General features: G+C 44.2%; 1 protein-coding gene across 1 annotated transcript in view; it reads right to left on the bottom strand.

The window, feature by feature from the left end:
* The window catches only part of LOC143007572 (ninjurin-2-like), a 21,887-nt gene extending 8,390 nt beyond the window's left edge, over nt 1-13,497 (bottom strand). Inside the window, exon 1 of the mRNA XM_076158972.1 lies at nt 13,180-13,497. Coding sequence (XP_076015087.1) covers nt 13,180-13,275 — 96 coding nt within the window. The 5' untranslated portion in view covers nt 13,276-13,497. The remainder of the gene's footprint in view (nt 1-13,179) is intronic.
* Between the last annotated feature and the right edge of the window lie 8,772 nt (nt 13,498-22,269).

Raw genomic sequence — 22,269 nt, 5'->3', positions numbered from 1 at the left:
CACGTTGTTGCAGTTCAATCGCTGACACGTGACAAAACAGGCGCCACAGAAGGCCACACGTATGTAGGACTGGTGCTTGGTTATGCAACCAGCTCAATCACAGTTGCAGTGAGATCATTGAAACTGTGGTACACAATAATAACATTAGAACAAAAACAAAAACTAGTGATTGAATAACTGTTTGAATAACTGTGATTGAATTGTTTACCCCAGTAACACTTCTAAACACAGGTTTATTAAGAAATGACTATTATGATGAAGTTGTTTACATGGGAATAGTCCATATGGTGAGATTGTTTCGGTCTTTGTTGGCTTTAAGAGAGTGAGTGTGAGTGGAGGAAGACTCCAAAGTGAAGAAACTCTGTAGGCAGGAGGAGAGATGAGAGATAGCAGCCGTGCAAAGGAGCAGTGTGTTCTCGTGGGACGCTTGTTTTCAGGCAAATGTCAGAGTTAATTGACAAAGCCACAAACTTTACAATGTAGATGTAAATGTCTCATACAGTCTTTGGATCCATCCTCCTAAATGCATCAAACACGCAGGAGTGATTCAGGTGTGTGAACAGAAAAATCATTAAACTATTAAAGCTTCCAAAACAGCAGCAAACATGTCAACTACAATCCTCTGAGTCATGTGAGCTTTAAACTAACAACCTGCTGAGCTCACACACACTCACTCTGCGAGTCCAAACAGCATCCAAGGGTTTGACATAATTATAGTCTACTGACCCGAAAGAAAAAAGGGCCGCTGACACATTTTGATCTTGATACAAAGTCATATCAGAGTGTGTGTTTGTGTGTGTATCCAAAACAAAGAGAGCGACTGTTAGAATGGGAGTGTCAGGATGTGTGTGTGTGTAAATACATGTGACCGTTTCTGTGTGTGTGTGTGTGTGTGTGTGGTGACATTAACAGGATAGCGAGCTGACAAATGGAGGAGTGACACTTCAACGGACTTTCTCTCTTCTCTTTGAATGAAACGTTATTCTTTTCCCCTCGGGCTCACGAGGCTTCGGGCAGCGAACACGCGGCAGGACACGCTGTCCCTGCTGCTTCCTGTCTTTAACCGCTCGCCCCTTCATCTCTGTCCACAACGCACACTTCCTTCCTCTGTGTGTTTGTGTGTGTGTGTGTGTGTGTGTGTGTGTGAGCAGGAGGGCATTTCCGCTTCCCAGCTGGTTGCTTTTTTGTGTGTTTTTGTTTTTCAGAGGCCGGGTTTGCCCGAAATTCCGACAGAGACACACACACACACACACACACACACACACACACAATTCAAGGAATAAAAACAATCAATCACTCTAAAACCAGAATTCCAGCATTCACCAAATGCACCAAAACATCAAATTTAGCCCTCAGTGATTAGAAACCTTCATCTATAGTTAAGGTATGGGGGTTCACTTTCTTGCTCAACAACACCTCAACAGGCTCTATAGGAAAAGCCTGGATTAGAACCAGCAACCTTCCTGCCCCCTTGATGGCCGCTTGACCATCCCGAGCTACACTGAACTTGTGCAGAGGAATGAAGTTAGGGGAAGTCAGGGGCAATCTACTGTTAAGCAAGTAGTCAGTACAGCCACACATGGTTGCAAGTTTCATTCCCGCCGCTTCCATCAGGGCGTTCGTGACGAGTGGAAATCTACTGACGCCTGAAGTTTTTTTGCGGGAGCCCAAAGCAACGCTCAGCTTCAGCTCTGCTCCTGCTCAACCAGTCAGACATGAGCGGCCATGCAGCAAGGTCACAGTCTGACTCTCTGTGTAAACACATGCTACATGATGTTACACACACATACACACTCAACCGCACACACTACCCAGGTGTCGACACGCACCAGGTTTGTCCACCACAAACAGTCATGCACCCCTAGCAATGTATTTCATGTTTACATTTCCTCTTTGGGGAATGTACAATACTGACGAAAACTGAAGCACACACACACACACACACACACACAGTTAACTCTGAATACATTGCACACTCTACACAGGACACTCTTACATAGTCTCTATTTTGGTTGTAAATGTATTTGCACTTGTAAATTGTCTTTGTCATGCTGCTCTTGTGATCCATTTAATTTGTTATAATTTTCTATTCATTGAATTTCCTGAATTCCAATGTTCCTGCTAAACAGAGGCTGTGTGTGTGTGTGTGTGTGTGTGTGTGTGTGTGTGTGTAAAGATTGTGAAACTAGTTGGTACATGCATATTTGTCAGTGAGGCGTGCGGCAGTGTGCTTGGCATGACACAGACATGACATCCTACATGGTTCAAATTTGTTAGAGCATATAGGAACATACTGTCCTCGGAGGAGAAAAGGCTGGCTTTCTGTTTGTAGGCGTTACTCATTTGTACTGCTCCTATGTTGTGGTGATGTAACTGCCACACACATATATACTGTATATATCGCAGAGACATAAGGAATAAAACACACCTATTTACTGTTACTAACACACACTACCTGGACCTCATCTCCACCAGGCACTGTTCTAGCGCTGACCTCTCTGTCACTCCTCTACATCTCTCTGACCACTACTTCATGTCCTTCACTCTCTCCCTCTCCTCCCCACCCACCCAATCTCCCCCCACCCGCATGATCTCTTCTCGTCCCAATCTACGCTCTCTCATCCCCACTGATCTCTCCTCTTCTGTTCTCTCTGCTCTCCCTGCCCCTGAATCTTTTTCTCTTCTTTCCCCTGACACTGCCACTGATCTTCTTTTCTCTACCTTGTCCTCCTCTCTGGACAATCTCTGCCCCCTTATCTCGCCCAACTCCACCGGCCCCTTGGTTGTCGGACTCGGTGCGTACTCAGAGACGGAGCTTGAGAGCGGCTGAGCGCAAATGGAGGAACGGCAAACTCCTGGAGGACCTTCATGCCTTCCAATCGCTACTTTTCTCTTTCTCCTCCTCTCTCCCTGCTGCTAAAGCTGCCTTCTTCTGCACGAAAATTCAAACCTCTGCTTCCAACCCCAAAAAACTCTTTCAAACTTTCTCATCCCTTCTCCAACCCCCACCCCCTCCTCCTTCCTCCTTTCTCCTCCCAGACGATTTCGCCAACTTCTTCGACAAGAAGGTCAACGACATCCGATCCTCCTTCCATCATCCGCCAGCAGTCCTGTCTCTACCACCCTCTCCATCATCTCCCTCCCCAACTCCCTCTCTGTCCCAATTCTCTCCCCTCTCTGCCCAGGAGATCCTTCAGCTCATCACATCTAGCCGCACCACCACCTGCTCTCTTGACCCTGTCCCCTCCTCTCTCCTTCAGTCTGCTGCACCGGATCTTCTTCCCTACCTGACCCACGTCATCAACACGTCTCTGGCCTCTGGCTCTTTCCCCTCTGCTTTCAAGACTGCTAGAGTCACTCCGCTTCTAAAGAAACCAACTCTTGACCCTTCAGACATCAAGAACTACAGACCGGTATCCCTTCTACCCTTCCTATCTAAAACTCTTGAACGTGCTGTCTTCAATCAACTGTCCCTGTACCTCCACCAGAACAACCTTTTGGACCCCCACCAGTCCGGCTTTAAGGTGGGCCACTCGACCGAGACGGCCCTCCTGGCAGTGACCGAGTCACTCCAAACTGTTAGAGCGAACTCTCTCTCCTCTGTCCTGATTCTCCTGGACCTGTCTGCAGCATTCGACACGGTGAACCACCAGATCCTTCTCTCTACCCTTGAGGGAATGGGTGTCTCTGGCTCTGCGCTCTCCATGTTCGCATCCTACCTGACAGGTCGCTCCTACCAGGTAACGCTGAGAGGTTCTGTTTCGAAGCCACGTAGGCTCACCACTGGGGTTCCGCAAGGTTCGGTCTTGGGCCCTCTTCTTTTCTCCCTCTACACAACATCTCTTGGTTCGGTTATCCACTCCCATAACTTCTCCTACCACTGCTATGCTGATGACACCCAGCTGATTCTGTCGTTTCCTCCTTCTGACACCCAAGTGGAGACGCGCATCGCTGCTTGCCTGGCAGACATCTCGGGGTGGATGTCGAAGCACCACCTGAAGCTCAACCTGGACAAGACTGAGATGGTGTTTCTCCCGGGGAAGGGCTGCCCGCACCGAGACCTGGCCATCACCATAGATGACTCCGTGGTGACGTCTACTCAGACCGCGAGGAATCTGGGTGTGACCCTGGACGACCAACTGTCGTTCTCGGCAAACATCGCTTCGGTGACACGTTCCTGCAGATTCCTCCTCTACAACATCCGGAGGATTCGTCCCTTCCTCACCGACAAGGCAGCGCAGGTGCTGATCCAGGCTCTTGTCATCTCCCGCCTGGACTACTGCAACTCCCTCCTTGCTGGCGCCCCGGCTTCCGCCATCAGACCTCTGGAGCTCGTCCAGAAAGCTGCTGCTCGTCTGGTGTTCAACCTTCCCAAGTTCTCCCACACAACTTGCCTTCTCCGTTCTCTACACTGGCTCCCCGTAGCTGCTCGCATCCAGTTTAAAACTCTGGTGCTAGCCTACAGGGCAGTGAAAGGAACAGCTCCTTCATACCTCCAGGCTATGGTCAAGCCCTACACCCCCGGCCGACCACTTCGCTCTGCTGCCTCCAGGCGACTGGCTGCCCGGCGCTCAGCGGCCCCTGCTTGCGATCGATGCGGTCACGGCTTTTCTCTGTTCTGGCACCTCAGTGGTGGAATGATCTCCCGACTGATGTCAGGACAGCGGAGTCGCTGCCCATCTTTCGCCGCAGCCTGAAGACCCATCTCTTCAAGAAACACTACCCGGATCCTCCCTCTTAGGACATCACCTACTCTGTCCTAGCTCTTCTGATGCTCTTGTTTTCTAATCTTTCATTTCTAATTTGTCCTTTTTTCTCATTCATCAAAGTACCTAACTTATTGCACTTCTACTCTAGCTCTAGTTATGCTCTTAGCTGTTGGTTTAGGAAGGAAATGCGCTACGATTTCTTGTGACCTGAAGTTCTTTTATCTACCTTTGTTGAACACACTTATTGTAAGTCGCTTTGGATAAAAGCGTCTGCTAAATGATCGTAATGTAATGTAACACTAGTCTTTGTACTGTACACACACTGGATGTTAATGTGAATGTTAACTGTTACACATCCGTACATGCTGCTTAATGATGTCATAATGGTCGATGTGAGAACGATGAGCATGGATCTCAGGAATCTTTGATCTCAGCAGCTTGTTTGCTCTCAGACAAACCGCACGACTCTGACACATTATCACTGTTGGACATTATAGTGTGAGCTCATTGCCATGGAAGTTTTCCACTGAGCCACGCCAACGCCGCATCCGCTCGCTTTTGTCATACACACACAACAACACAACACGTATACATCCAAATACTGCAATTGTTTTGTGTGATGAAAGTGTTCCTGTTTGGCTTTGATTGATTGTGAGATGCTCAAACGTGTTCCTAATATTTTGGAAATTTGATATCAAGGTTTGGGGTTTGACTTGGAGATTATTTAGAAGAGAAGTTTTAAAGGGCGCAACACACACCCATCTGTTAAAGCATATCAAGTTAGCATCTTTGTGTGAGTGTGTGTGTATGTGTGGCCCTGAGAAGAGGAGGGAGAAATCTATGGCTGTTTCTTTGCAATGGAAAGGTCAAAGAGTAGACAGATTTCCCTAAATGAGCATCTCTCTCTCTCTCGCTCTCACACACACACACATATATATATACGAATATACACACACACACACACACAGACACGAACATTAAGATAAATAGCTGAGGTGAGTGAATGATTCCGGGCTCCTCAGAGGCTCCTTTTTTGTGATGAATGTGTTTGCATAAGTAGACAAAAAAAATGAAGGAAAGATTTTGCGCCTTTTGCGTCTCCTGTGTAACTTCTCTCAAAATCTATTCCATCTATTCCATTTGTAAAAGTACGTCTAGACTGTTTCTATGTGGAGTAAATTTGTGACACATGCAGGGACGGGAGCGTATACGCTGCTGGGGAAAACATCTGCGGTGAACATGATTGAGGGTTGGCAGATCGGCTCCTGAGGGGGTTTTAGCGTTGATTGATGGTTCCCACTGTGTGAACAACAACACACAGAGACACGGGAGAGCAACACACAGGGAGAGGCTGTGGCTAGAGCTATCAAAGCAGAGATTAATGGTCGCTCTGTTGCAACAAAAAGTATAAAACACAGGAGTTGGGCCATTGTTGGAAAGAAAAAAAAATCCATAATTAAGTCGCAAAAGCTTGAGAAATTGATTGAAACATAATGAGAGTAATGTGCTGAGATAGAGTTACACACTTGGAATATGTCCACTGAGGCTATTTGAGCAAGGCGTTTTTTTAACTACGGTATTATAGGGGACATACTTTGACATTATGCACTTTTAGTTCTATTTTAGGGGTCAGAGATTGAATGTGCTGCTGCCGCGCCACTGTGCAAGCTGAGTGAAAACAGGTCAATTTTAAGCATTTGTCTCTGCGTCTCTCAAAGTTTCTATTCCAAATCAAATTCCAGGAGGAGGAATATCAGCACACAACATAAAAAGTGTCTCATTTCTATTTATTGTTTTTGCATACTTTGTGTAAAGATATGCAATGAGTACTTAATCTAAACAATACTGAGTAACACCGGGCACAATAGATTTCATGGAGCGCTTAGACTGTGTGACCCTGCACAGTCACACACACACATACACACACAGGGGACAACTATGACTGGCTGTCTTTGTCTCAATGTGATCTCACTGTGCTGTCATCAGCAATAGTCCCATGACCACCGGGAGACATCAGCGATGGAGACGGGATGAGGTAAGACACACACCCCCTGACACCCTTTCCTTTCTACCCTGCTCTCTTTTTCCACCCCTACAAGCTCATAAATACACAGAAACACACACATGACCTCACACCACTGCATCATTCCTCCACAGTAAATTCACTGTAATGGATTGGCACAAAATGCACACACACACACACCTCCAGCTGCACAAGTCAGCTAAGTCACTAATACACACTGCCCGTGTGCATACCGGACATGGACACACTCAAATACACACACACATGCAGGAGTTACCAGAAATATGCGGTAAGTTCTGCGTTCTCTCCCTTGCACTTACTTTGTCTCATATGATGACCTAATACATGGTTGAAGGAATGAATACAGAGAGAGAGACACTCACTCACATGCTCCCCACTGGCTGTGTGTGTGCTTAGCAACACATTTTATCAACAAACACAAGAGGTCAGATTCTGTCAACCTTTCCCTGTGTGTATGAGTGTGTGTGCATCTCTTCAGCATGCATTCTGTTCATGAGCATATGATATACAAAGATGCCTCTCTTTCTTTCTCTCTTTCTTTCCTCTCTTCTTTCCTATTTCTGTGTGTTTCTGTGTATTGTACCCCCCACAGCGCACATATGGCAGGTGGACACGCTCTGAAACTGTGCAAATACTCACTGTGCATGTTTATGCTGATGGCATTGTGCATATTTATGTCTCTGTGTGGCTTGTGTGAGCTCCACTGTGTGTTTGGCTGTGACCCAACACAACCACACACAGGCCATTAAATGTTACTGCTGCAACCATACATAGTGTATTTATAAAGCTGCTACTGTAGAATAGAAAATGAGCCAGAGAGTGTGAAAAAGAAATTCTATACAATCATCATTTTACTAAAATACCAAGCAATATTCTTGGAATATTCAAGGAATTCGATTACTCCCCTTACTTCCTCATTAACGGCAACTTACTAACTGACATAACAGCCACATGTGTTGTTTTTATGAGATGGGTGTGTACACGGAGTCTGTGAAAATATTTGAAAGATTAACTGGCGAAAGTGGATTTATGTGTGTGTGTGTGTGTGTGTGTGTGTGTGTGTGTGTGTGTGTGTGTGTGTGTGTGTGTGTGTGTGTGTGTGTGTGTGAACTGCGAACTGTACTGTTTTGAGTTACAGCCTCCCAACAACACAGCCCCAGCACTGAAGAGTGTGTTTCCTCTTCTTTCCATATAAACATGACTGGAACAAAGTAGAAGAGGAACTGTTTGATTTATTTCACGTGATGAGTGAGTTTAAAGTTATAAGCGTAAACATTTTGCTAACTTTATAAACATTGCTTAGCTGAAAGAAGAGGCCAGAATGAATGGGTTCCACTGAAAAATGATGTATGAGTAAAGATACTTCTCAGAAAGTGAAGGTAAAATGGCTGTGTGTGTGTGTGTGTGTGGGGGGGTGTGTGTGTGTGTGTGTGGGGGGAAGTGAGGAATCCATATGTATGCACATTATGTCTGCTATGTTTCACTCTGACAATATAATTGCGGCTCTGTGAACGAGACAGAACAGGAGACTGAGAGGCCATGCTCTGTGTGTGTGTTTGTGTGTGTGTGTGTGTGTGTGTGTGTGTGTGATAATCTAATTGTTTAGATATGGTAAGATCTAAAGCTTCATATGGTAACAGTCATCTTGCCTCTTTTTTTTTGCACACACCCTTTTCTACATACAGTGTCTCCTGTAAAGCTGTTTCAGATTGATGCTACAGTCATTTCACCCCCAAAAATGAAAAGAAAACACACACACACACATTCCTCCAAGACAGAAGAGAGAGAAAGAAGAGGAATAGAGAAAAGGGAAACGGGAGGGGGAGAAAGTGATGAAGAGACTTAAAAAAAAGAGGAAGTAATAAGAGACATTGTGGGAGGGGGGAGAGAGAGAGAGAGAGAGAATGGAGAAAGTAACGAAAAGCAAAGAAGATTGAAAGAGAAAGCGGGAAAAAAGAGGAAAGACTGAAGGACGTATAAATGTCACCTGTGTGTGTGTGTGTGTGTGTCCAGTCTAATGCCGATCAATTCCATGTCCAATTTGTATCTCCATGTTGTCCTTCTGTTCACCTTTCCAGTGCTTAATACTGTGCGTTAAAAACACACTCGAGTTTCGACACTGAAATGAACCAAACTCCCAAATGTTGACGTATTGTTGCCCTACAGTCTATCTGCTTGGCAACAGCGCTACAGAGCCAACTTCCTGTCATTTCCAGTCACATGTTAGATGGCGTCAACAGCATTAGAAATTTAAGACCAAAGCCTTAAAATGTGTCTTTGTGTCTTTCTCTGTGTGTTGTTCCACTACGATTCTACTGATTCTGTGAATTCGGTGCAGGTAAGATCTTTGAAAGAAATCATATATGAAATAGCGATTACATAACAACAATTACCGAGAGCCTCAGTTGAATGTTCCCAGAATTACACACGCGCGCGCGCACACACATTCTTGTAGTTCACACCCACACTCAGAATGTGGCATTTGGCGTGTAGGGGGGCCAGGAAGGGGTTACACACATATACACACATATACACACACGCGCACACATGCACAATTCCAAAGAGAGGCAGCAGTGTATTCTGGGAGGTGAGAGAAGTGGGAAGGAGTTGAGAGGGATGGTGTTCATGGAGGGACAAGCAGCACGTACGCACCAAACACTAATGGAGGCTGAAGATGAATGAGTGTGTGTAGGCCTACGGGCAGCCAAACACAGTGTGTGTATAGATAAACAGTTTGGGGGGGATTGACACATGTACAATTATCATTATTTTGATTAGTATTATTGAGTATATTGAGTTGCCAGTGCAGACGTGTTCCGCCCCGTGTGAAGACTTTCATGTAACTATGACGATTGCAGGGCTGCTTTGATGCCCCCTACAGCTCATATCGTGCGTCTCACCCTGACACTGAGATATGAACGCTGTGTTTCTATACAGAGCTTCGGTTTTGCATCTAAAGGCACCATAAATGTATGTAAATGTGATCGGAATATGACGATACTCTTGTGATCTTGCGGGCAAACTCTTTTATCAGATTGTCCACCGTTTGGAGTGTGTACACGTCTCTTGTCTTTGAAACATGCCCGCCATGCATGGAGAGGCTGTGTGATTCCTGTTAATTCTGTGTGAGCCATCCACGCCCTGTTGCGGCGCACTATACATAGCGAGTGACTTAGCGGTGCAAAGCCTTCACACCATGGAAATAGATTCACCATGGAAGCTTCACACAGATGCAACACAAGAAACTCATAAATCCAATTTCACTGGATTTCACACTTTCCTTTGTACTTGATTTGATGCTATGCTGAGCACACGATGGGTAGATGTTGAGAAAATGTCATGAACCTTTGGCCTGATAAACCTGTTTGAAGCCGGAGCATTTAGAAAATCCAGCGGCAATGAGCAATACGTGACTGTTGGAGAGCAACATTTTCATCAGAAGGTTAATATACTTTGTTCTAAGCCTTTCACATTATTCTACTATCAATTATTTTCTTAATAAATATGAAACTGGATAACTGACCTGTCACCAGGACAACTACAATGTTCCCAGCTGTCTCACATTAATCTTAAACTAATGTACCGTGTGCAATAATTTCTTTCTTTGGTACATAGCCGTATAATCGCCTGCTAACATTATTACCTCTTATTTAACCCTACAACATTATACCGATTGAGATATTGACTCGAGACAGGAAGTGATCACATGCCGTCTTATGTGATGGTAAATGGAGTTGAGCTGAGGTCATTCAACAGGTGTCACCCTTTTGTCTTAATCTAATTTGTAAGTAGTTCACTGTCAAGTCATAAAAGTTGAAAAGCAAATAAACCGGAAACAAGCCGGATTCTCATCTGTCATGTTTGGCAGGTTCTACCCCATCAAACTATAAAATGACATGACTTGACAACATGACAATACAGTAGCTGTAATAACATTATAGATTGTATCACAGGGAACAAATGTGTTGGCACGATAACAGGTTGTGATCAAATTCCATCATATCTTACTGCCTACATAAAAGCACAGTACAGGTGAGTTAGATAAGTGTGAGCTACACCCATTGGTGCCAATGTAAATGGAAAAATATGACTTCCCACGGTCTGAGCTGCTGTATATGGGAGGGGAGTGGCTCAGTGGGTAGTGCTTCTGCTTGGGAACCGGAGGGTCGCCGGTTTGAGCCCCTGCCGAGGTGCAAGGCACCGAATCCTCAATTGCTCCCCCCTCTGCAAAGGGTGGTAATGTAATGTAAGTTGCTTCGGATAACAGCGTCTGCCAAATGATCGTAATGTAATGTAATGTATATGAAACGGTCAAAGCTACCAGTGACCAGGGTGGCTCAGCTAATGGCACAAACATGTCGGCCATACAGAATGAGCCATGATAAGAGGAAGCATTCACACAGCCTGAGCTGACCTAGATTTGACTGAGTCACACACTTATACATTCACAAACACAGATATTCATCATTATGTCGCTTTGAGTGTTTTCGTCACCAACCAAAACTTGGAAATGAATATTTGTGGCTGGCACTCGGTGTGTCGGAACTTCAACATTTACATTCCGAGCGAGATGATATCACTCCAGCTATTCCAAATGTCTAATTGTGGCCGTTTGGCTGTAGGCGCTGCTTCTCTTTCCTCGCTCCCTTTTTTTTAACTTTTGCAAGCAGACATGGAGGTCTTTGTCCACGTCAACACTCTTCTTCTTGCATTTACATCTTGCTAATCGCTGCCAGTCTAAAAATACACGACTAACAGGCAAATGTGCTGACCAGTAAAAAGATCACGTACATCACAACCACAACATGTCAGTATTTAGAATTTCCCTTCATTGAATTCGTTGTTTGTTACGCAATTGTGTAGGTATCCACTTTTACACTGTAAATGGGACTATTCTGAAATGTGTGTGTGCTTGTGTCACTTCCAATGTAAACTTAACATGTAATGGAAGTGGCCACAGAGGAGAGTTCAGCTGAATGAATGGACAGAAGCAGCATTCATGACCTGCAAATTCAGTGCACTCCTTTCAAAAAAGAAGATTATCACACATTCATAACCTAATGAGGTGTCAGAGATGATTCTACGTGCCATTCAAGTGTAATTTGATGTAAACATCTCATGTATAGAGCAATCATTATGTGTATTTTTACTCTGGATGGCCCTGGAGTAAAAACCATACTAACATATCTGCAAACACATACTTAGCTCAACTTTTTTTCCCACATCTGCCACTTTTTCACTCATACACTGTGCAATACACATAGCACATACACACACACACTCACAGTACACACAGCTTGTCATGAGTAATAGCACTTTGTCCACTATAGACTGTGCAGCTAAATATAACAATAACTGATAGCACTGCTGGTCAGTGTGCGGGAACACTGCTGTCCTGAAACTGATACAGAAGATGAATCTCTGCAGACACCAGGGAAGGCACGTGTGTGTGTGTGTGTGTGTGTGTGTGTGTGTGTGTGTGTGTATGGCCTGTTCTCTTCTACGAGGTCATGGCTCTACTTGGCATTAGAGGTAGGGTTACGTAGCCTGAACTTACAACTTTAAAGCAAGGTCAGGTGATTTACCAAACTAATAAAATACTTGCCAGTCTATATCATGATTGCAAAATAGCTGAATCTGGACTAGTATCATTACATATAAGGAAAGACACAACTCTGCTAACCACAAAGTGCTGATCATACTGTAAAGGTTTCAAAGAGGACTGAGCAGATGTGCTGCGGCTGTAATCAGCTGCCCTGTGGGCCCCCCGTGACCTGGGTGGGGGGCCCACAGGGCAGCTATAGGGGGCTGTAATCAGTAAGAGGCGCCTCTTGGTTGCGTACGTTGGTCTTTGTTTGCCTGTGCGACATCTGCAAATCACAACTGCTGCTCTTGTGTAAGGAGTCTAAGAGAGGACATGTAGAAGCTCAATGGAAAAACGAAAATATTTGCATTGAAAACTTGGAATAATGGATGAAATTACTCAACAAAATCTCTGCATAGAAACATAATTTTAAAAGTGACATGTAAGGGCCCCAACCCCACCTTGACCTCCCTTTTTTCGGCATTAGTGAGTACCTGCTCTGTTGACCCTAAGCTGCATTAGAAGACTTTATTAGTCTTCGCACCCGGGCCCTAATTGATATTTGATGGATGTTGTGAGCGTAGTTTGGTCTCAGAATAGAGTACAGACAGTAAGCCGAACCCAGACAGCCACACAGCAACCCTCTGATCCTCTGATCTCACGTAGGCAGGACATACCACAGCACCGCGGCAAAGCTAAGACAGGAGCAGCGATTCAGACTCACAGATAGAGCAGGACGGAGAGGAAAGGAGGGATGCAAGAGAGGAGGAAAAGGTGACAGAGTAAGAGAGGAAACGGGAGAGTGATTTCTTCCACACAGGTGTCTCTCTCCATGCACTTACCTGGAGAGGGCCGCTGGCTGGCATGGTGGATCTCTGCGATGTCAGGTCGATGTCTCGGCCCTGGTCGCCTCTCTCTGTCTTCCCCATTCCCTGCATAATCAGGCAGAACAAGCGAGGGACGGAGCACGCTCACACACTCACGCTCACACGCAGACTTGTGGCCCCCACAGCAGCGAAAATGCTAATGCTACGATGGACGGATGGCTATGAGGGGAAATGACCCTGGACGACAGGCGCCAGGCACCAGGCAAAGCCAGTGGAGGGACAAACAAACAAACGGCTCATTCACACCATCTCAGTCTCTCCCACTGCCCACTCTCCTCTCTTTCTGCCTGTCTCTCCATCTCTTTCTCTGACGCTCACCCATTCCATTCTTCCACCCCTGCACCAAAACTAGGCGGGAAAAACCGCGGCAAACTAAATGGACCCATTATTTGCAAAAACTGACAGATATAGAACAGATTTTTCTAACTAAAACTACACCCAAAATGGCTGAGCTATGTCAGTTCATATGAGTGGCATCATTGGACTGTAACCATATGCAAAGTCAGCTTTGTGCCTATTCATGACTACATTTGCATCACCAACCGCTGCAGACCGGTGACAACCAGTGCAAACTAACCCGTGTCTATTTATGTGTGTTTGGTCAACAAAAACATTCCACTGTATTTCTGTTAAGTTAACTGAGGTCAGAAAAATTCCCATTACAGCACTGAGCGTCCACTGTTAAGGCTTCACAGCGTTCTAACTTGGGGACAAGAGGCCAAATGAATCCACTCATTCAATCCGTTCATCAGACATGAAGTATTTAGAAATGCAACAATCGCACTTACTGAGTCACTAAAATGACAAAAGTTGAGTGAGAGATGCATTGATGAGTGAGGGACTACTCGGCCTTGGCAGAGGTATGAGCTCTCTGAATCTGAATTCTCTCTCTCTGTCTCTTTCTAGAATCTTTCTCATAGCACACACACACACACACACACACACACACACACACACACACACACTCACTCAGCACGTGCCCTGAGGGGATGGGGTCATGTCAGCACCGATCAGACACACCACCACTGTTTCATGATCCTCAACTGATCGGCTTCAGACTGTTAAGTCACAAATCACACACACGCACACACGCACACACGCACACACACGCGCACACACACACACACACACACACACACACACACACACACACACACAAATTACTCAAGTTTGGCATTATGCTGTGATGACACTTTGACAAAAACATGCTACTTGAATGAATGAAGAAGTTTTTGTTTACATCAGTCTTCTGTAATAGTTCTCTCCTTAAGCTGTATTGCCTCTAAGCTTTCTTGTACCTTTACCGTGTTTATAGTAGGCATTACTCAAAATGTGGGAAAAGTTGTTATTTCGGGACACGGCTAAAGCAACCAAGCTGTTGTTGATTGTCCGGTGGTATAATGGATAATGGCTCCCTCTGTTTTCGAGGCATGAAATATGGGCGTCTGATCCTCATTTTTGGTTTTGGGGCATTTGCATTGACATGTTTCCAGGAACTTTCTGAATCTCAGCACTCCAAGAATTCTCTTTTCAGGACTTTCCGGGAAAACACTCCTGCCGTCTTGCGGCTTTCTCGGGACGTGTAGAGACTACTCACTCTCACATAATCCAGTGTTAAGCTTGTGCCTAGATTGTTACGGTGCTGTATCTGGGCCAGACGCACGTTCAGAAACAACCCAGCGTGCCCACAGATCCTCCCTGTAATCCTATCTATAAACTGGAAATTTAGTTTGAAACACCAGCTTGTGAGCCAAAATCCTCCCCGGTCCGTCCCACTGAAGCTTCCTAGAAACTGGAAGTCTACAGGATGTGCCAGCTATCCAGCCTGGCTGTTCCAAAACCTTCCTAATCCTTCCTAGAAAGTAAAACAGTTGTGTTGATACCATAGGGCAGAGTAAACATCTGAACTTGCCCATCTGGTTTACAGAGATTTACAGTGTGATGTTTCTGACAGATAGCTGGCTCATCGTGTAATCCCGCTTCAGTATTTGCTTTGAAACGTACATGATAAACACCATTGCGAAATACATTGAACAGGTACTTCACAGTCAATGCTGGGGAGTGGAGCGCAGAAGTTAAAGGATGGGCACTCCTGACTGTTTGGCATACGTGTGTGTGTTTGTGTGTGTGTGTGTCAATGAGGGAACACCAAAGCTGTCAACTTTGGTAAACTGCAGCTTACGAATGGAATTATACTTGATCCTCTGAGACTCTCTCCTATCCCTTTAAAGCCTTGAGGACATTTGATGGACCTTTGATCTGATCTTCATGTAGCAGCTTTGGTTGACTGTAAACACAGTTGTGAAAGAGAGTGAGAGTGTTGCGAAACAAAGCCTGCAACAGAGGCTTCTTGTTTTCGCATTATTCTGAATGTATCAAATTTCAGATAATAAGTTGTTTTAACATGTCACAATGTTTTTTGATATATAGATGCACTGGTCTGATAGAGGCATATCAGACATGTGACTCAATGTGATATGTGAGATCGATTGTGTATAAAGAAGCATAATGAACGGCATTCAGTACAGCCTCAGGTTTAAAAGTGCAACCACTTTCATAGTAAAACATCCAATGATCATTTATTGAAATACAATAAGCTCTGAAGATTATATGGTAAAAGAATTAAACTGTTCCTTTAGAGGACAACTCTCCCTCGTCCTCCGAGAGTTCATTTATTGCCTGAGTACTTCTACTACTGAGTTCTATCACGCAGGAACTTTGTAAATGTGACTTTGTCCCGCTGAGACACATTTATTGTTTCAATAAGGCTCAGGGGGCGTTTATGAGCTGAACTTACGAGACCTTTGATGGAAAATGGGTGGCATTCTGGAAGAACAAATGCAAACAAAATGCATAAAGACTCCTACATAACCTGAGGAGTCCCGAGGTGTGACGTACTATCAGAGGAGGAACACTGCGTTACTGAAGAAGTCACTTGGATGATTGGTGAAATATCTTCCAGACTTAACAGTGATGTCCATTTGCCTTGAATTGCTGCTGCTAGATGTGTGAGTGAGTCACTGTGTTACTGAACTGTAACATTAATGTCAAAGTTTAGTTTGAATAACAGCTGTGAACAGTACCTGCTGTAAGGCCGTTAGTGTGTTTAAACAGCAGCATGTGACGTCTGCAGTGTTGTTCCTTCTCATTGTTATGCACCCATACTTTCTGTTGCTGTCTCTCTCATTAATGCTCTGTCTCACTCTCTCTCTCTCCCACACACACACACACACACACACACAGACAAGGCTTTAGTTGTTGAGTACCAGGCAGAGCTGACCTCTCGCTTTCTACTCGTCTGTCATACACAAATGTACACACATGCGAATACAAAGACACACACTAACCAGACAGTGCAATTCTCTCATTCTTGCAATGATAAAGGGCCTTTATGTTGAATTGTCCTCATAATGACACACACATACACACATAATCAAAAGGTAGCCCAGTTCAAAGTTAAACGGCCGATTTTGCAGATGTGCATTCACCAGCAGTGAACACTGTCGGACCAAGAGCTCGCAAACATTGCACACACAAGCTCACACCCACATTTGCATGCAAACATACACAGGCAAGGAGGAGTCACCATGTGATGAGGGTGTGACAGCACAGATCTAAGTGCTAGTTTGACACACATGCTTTCATTCTGTTCATGTGCAGCATGTAGCATGCTAGGCAACAACGTTTAGTAACATATAAAATAATCACAATAGCATTTTTTGCAAGATCCTCAGGTGCGAAATACTACAAACATGGCCAACGGTAACTGTGTGTGTGAGTGTGAAAAGAATGTTTGTCAAAGTGTGTGAGAGAAATACGTATGTTTTATGCAGAGAGAGTGTGTGTGTATGTTTAGTATGGTTAAAGATTGTTGCCCTGTCTGTCACGCTATTGTTTCAATTTTCTTGAACATTAAATTGCCAATTTTCCTCAGGATCTCAATTCTCCTTTCTCTCTCTCTCTGGCTCTCTGGATCACTTCGAAAAAAGTAACAATCTCCAAAATGTCCCATAACTGTAAACGCAAGTCATGTCAAATGCTTACTTCAAGAAAAATATAAACCAAAAGATCAGCAGTTTAAGAGCGTTCCAGCACAACACATGAACACTATTCTCTACATTTTCCTCTTGTTAAGTCAAAGGAAGCTTATTAAATCTGATGTGACATTTACCAGGACATCGGATCTTCCTTTTAAACAAGTGCACACACACACACACACACACACACACACACACACACACACACACACACACACACACACACACACACACACGCCTTATATGGGCTGAGGCAGTGACAATGAAATAGGAATAACACTTGGTGATGGCAGTGACAAGACAACTGATTATTCCCCAGCCTAGGAATGTGCTGATGTATAAACTTCAAACTCTTAATACTCTGCATATTCTGGGTTAATTTTACTCATTGTTTCACTTGCTCTTCATTGTTGGTTTCAGCACAAACCAATTTGGGGGAAATGTCAAAGCATCAAGGGGCGTCCACACAAACAGAGAAAACTGGGCTGTGAAGAGGCAAACACTTAATTGTAGCCATTGAACATCAAAAAGTCTACAAATTAGAAACATGCACCCCGCCCCCCACACACACACACAATTACAGGATGATTAGCCCATTTCTCTGTGAAAATGCCAAAGCGTGAGCAACATGCAGCACACACACATACAAAGAGAGAGGGAGAGGAAGAGGCTGAGAGAAAGAGAGAGAGAAAGGGAGAGAGAGGGAAAAGAAGGAAGAGAAATGCAAATATTTCTTGGCTCACACCTTAACGTTATTTTGTACACAAAAGCACAGTCGTGTCCTCCAGGTGAGCTGTTACACTAACAACCAGCTCAGACAAATTAATTTCTAATAGGAGTTGATCGAAACGTATTATTATGTTCAATCACTCTCCTCTCCTCCTCTCAGGCTTTACCCTCTATAAACAATTACAGTTGTAAAAGGAGCCACCTTGTCATATTTAACCTTCTCTAGGCCCCACAGGGAGCGAGAGAGAGAGAGAGAGAGAGAGGCAGGGAGAGACCTGGTTTAGGTTAATTGCCTGTAATTTGGACTGGAACTAGGGGAGTGAGTACACGTGGAAATACATTTTGAATGGTGTGAGGATAATGGGTTTCTAACTGGCCTATGGGGAAACATATGGAACCAAACAGGACTGAGAGGGGGGAGGAGAGGGGGAAAGAAAGAAAGAAAGAAAGAAAGAAAGAAAGAAAGCATGGGAAATCCCAAACTAGACATTACAATGCCAATACTGTATACAATGGTAAACCAAATAACAGACTAGACTATTTAGCGACACTATCTGGTAGGTGGAGGTACTGCACACTCATTTGGTCATGCTCTATACTGGCTTCTAATACCTCATTCATCTTTTAAATGTATCACTATGTCTACATTGCAACACCTAGAGAGAGGGAGAGAAGGGGAGGGGGGCGTGGAGAGATAGTGACAGGGCGGGTTGCCTGTTGCAACGGTAGACCTTTTGCTTTGTGAACCTTGACACACAAACACTCACACATGCATACATATAGTACACACACATACATGCACACGCACTCGTACGCACACACGCATGCACTATGCATGTGCACAGAGACGGAAGCAGGTCCAACATAACTGGTGAAGCTGTGAAGGAGAAACTACAAAAATCATCTGACTTCATCATCTGCCGGGCGCCTCCTCCCTTGGTAAATAATGCTGAAGTGCCTTTGACCGAGGCACTCTGTCACATCACATCCCGCCCTGCTCTTAGGTTATGTGTTTTATTGTGGCGTTCATTCCTTCATCATTTCCTGTTTTATTTACTTATATTTGCCTCTCCTCTTGTTTCGGATACTCCACTTCCTGCCCTTGTGTGTTTGCGAACATCTGCCCCGCCCTGATTAGTTTCACCTGTCCCTCATTATCCCTCCTTCCCGCGTGTATTTCATCTGTGCCCTCTGTTCCACTCTATCTTTGTCTCAAGCTTCCAAGTGATCAGTGTTCCTTGTTGTTTAAATCTTTTCTTTGGATTCCATAACCAAGTTTTTGCCTTCTTCTTGCCTGTTTCTGTTTGCCCAATCCCTGATTTTTGGCAAGTAAAGATATATATATATTTTTTTTTTAAATCAAGCGCTTGTCTCTGAATCATGCTATTGAGTCCTTTCCCCTGTGGTTTGTAGTAATGTTGTGATGCAAACCATTGCAAATTTAATTGGACTCGCATGATGTTTACAAGACAGAGGAGAAGGAAAAGCAGAAAAGTTGAGTGGAGTTTCTAAGTTAATGGGGAGGATAAGCTCATAAGCTGGGTCGCACTGTGACCTTTAGGAAAACAGAATCTATCAGCACCTTAACCTGAACACACATATACACACACACAGACAGAAGGGCACACACATTCTTAAGCTTGTGCACACACACACGTGCACAGTGCCATGTCCGCAGCCGCTCTTTGCATACATTTCTCCTCTACATATTCTTGGTAATAGATCACTCTTTAGCTTCCTCTTTTGTGTGTGTGTGTGGTGGTAAATAATCCAGTTGTAAATAGCACATCACACGCAATCATGTTTTAGTCTAGTATTGGTGCTGACGTGCCTTTAAACACCCATTTGGTTTATAGTTTAGACAACGGCGCTAACAAACTTTAAACCCCTGCTTTGACGAGAGCTCAGTTTGAGAGAGTGAATAGCAGGAGATGTCACGTTTGGTCAGCGAGTGAAAGCTGCTGTTCTGTGGCCCTTTGGAGTTAATGAATTCCAGCTGTGTTAACTGTCATTCACACTGAGGAGACATGTTAATTCCACTAGAAACCACAAGTCTTTTAATACGCAGCACCGTTTCTAACATTTGCAACATTTACAATTTAGACAATATGACAGTGCTCTCATCTGGGAGACTCACAATGATTGCAACAATACCATAAGCTTCTTGTTCTTCAGTTTCAGGATTGTGGATAAGGGAAAGCACGCATAAGGTTCCAAAGAACTAGAATAACTTTGTGGAACAGGTGAAAGACTCGTTTTTCAAAAAACAACCAACAGTGGTGAAATAGTCGAGGGTTATTTTATGCTTAACCTAACACAATGTTACAATTGACCCAAGTGAGGATAAGGAATGCACTGAAAGAAATATGCGTGAAGTAACCTACAGGGTTTCCTGTCACGTCAAGGGAGTCTCATGATTTGCATACTGCTTTAGTCAGTGTAGGTGCCAAAGGCTACAACAGACCCCACAGGGCCTTGTTTTCCAATACATACAAAACCTGAAACTTTTGGGGGACAGGTTCTAGTAAGCAGGCAAGCACTTTGTCTCCAGTGTTTGTCCAAATACATGTGAGGGAGAGAAAGAACAATAACAAATGTTTGTTTGTTTCTGACAGTAGTGTATGTTCTGAGGGAATGCTGGGACCAAAGTCAAGTAAAGAAAGTGGCCTACATTACCAACATTATTAACAACACGGATTAACGCACAGGGATTCATTTCTTCACCACTGACATGCTTTCTGTATGTCCTCAATACAATACTCATGTGTCCTTCTAATCCCAATTTAATGAACAGACATTCCTCACAGAGAACGGTCTGACTTGTCAAACACAGGTTTAAAACCCAGAACATTAATTGCTGCATTCAATTTTCATGTTCCAAGGCCGGCCCTGCCTCCAAGACATAGCTTACTGACACATCTAAACGGGACAGTGCCATCATTAGTGTTATCTGTTACATCTGTGGCTGAATCCTGCTTGTCCTTCATACTCTGTACTTCCCTGTGTTTTACTCCCCCATGTGAAATTTGGATAATATATCCTCCATAAGGGAAAACATATCAGAGGTAATCCCCCCACACACACACACTCAAACACACACATCCCACAGCAGGCTCTAAATACACACTCTTTTCAGGTCAGTAATCAGGACCCAAATTGAATAATTTAGCCTGTGCTGAAACACAGCCTCGGTCATGTACTGCTGTGATCATGTGCAAAGAAACAAGTCCATGACCCAGTCTGTGTGACTGTCCATGACCTAACAAAGGCTGGAGTGTCTACAGTATGAGTATCAGGCATGAAATCATTCTAAGCAACTCTTTATCATCCCAGTAGTGTTTACCAGATTGAGTAAGAGCAATATAAAGACTAATGATCCCACTATCAACAGTGAAAGCTTAGATAACTGCAGTATTCGATAAGATACTCAATGTTTACATCCAACAGGGTTTTGACTCCAAACTGGAAACTGGCATTTTCAGAATTATTATGTATTTATTCTGGTTAACAAACCACACCCATATTTTTCAGTACACTGACAAGGATGCACAAACAATCTTGTAGAGTTCATGTGTGATGATCAAGTAAAGAGGGGAGAGAGAGTGAGAGAGAGCAAATGGCATTAATACAGATGATTAAAAACATTAATTGGAGGTGCCAGATGTGATGGAGACATAAAATAAGTGCCTGGTGTGCGTCATGAGCCGGATTACCCCGCAGCTGTGGACTACGCCAGTTTAGGGATACGGGAGTTTGCTCCTGGCTGCTACAGTCAAGACAAACGGAATAAACCTAGAGGATTCCGGTTATACTTTCTAAATAAAATCACTTCTCACATACATGATGCAGCAATTATTTCTCAGGACGGAAACTTGGATATCTCAAAAGCAATCAACTATGATTCACAGTAGCAAACAAAAGTAACGCATATTCATCAACATACGCAAATATGTATAATATGTATAATAGCACTACAAACGCAAAGCCATGGACACACAGGGGGCACGAAGGCACTATCGTTTGGAAGATAACACGAATACGACGATGGAGAGATACTTGAAATCCATGGGGCTGCCATCAGCACTGCCATGAGTGGTATTTAAATTACGTTTTGGTTGTTTCATGAATACACATTATCATTTCAATACTGGTGTATGCGGGAAGATAAATCACAAGTTTTATTTTGAAAGAAAACCCTGCTCGCGTTCCGGTGCTGTCCGGGTTACGTATGGCTAACTTACCGCGACTCATTTCTCTGAAAACCCTCCGTCGCCTTGTC

The sequence above is a fragment of the Genypterus blacodes genome, unplaced genomic scaffold (assembly GCF_046128005.1).
Source record: "Genypterus blacodes isolate CSIRO-AG114 ecotype Tasmania unplaced genomic scaffold, CSIRO-AGI_Gbla_v1 ptg000090l_1, whole genome shotgun sequence".
NCBI lineage: Eukaryota > Metazoa > Chordata > Actinopteri > Ophidiiformes > Ophidiidae > Genypterus > Genypterus blacodes.
This window is presented reverse-complemented; position numbering and strand designations above follow the sequence as displayed.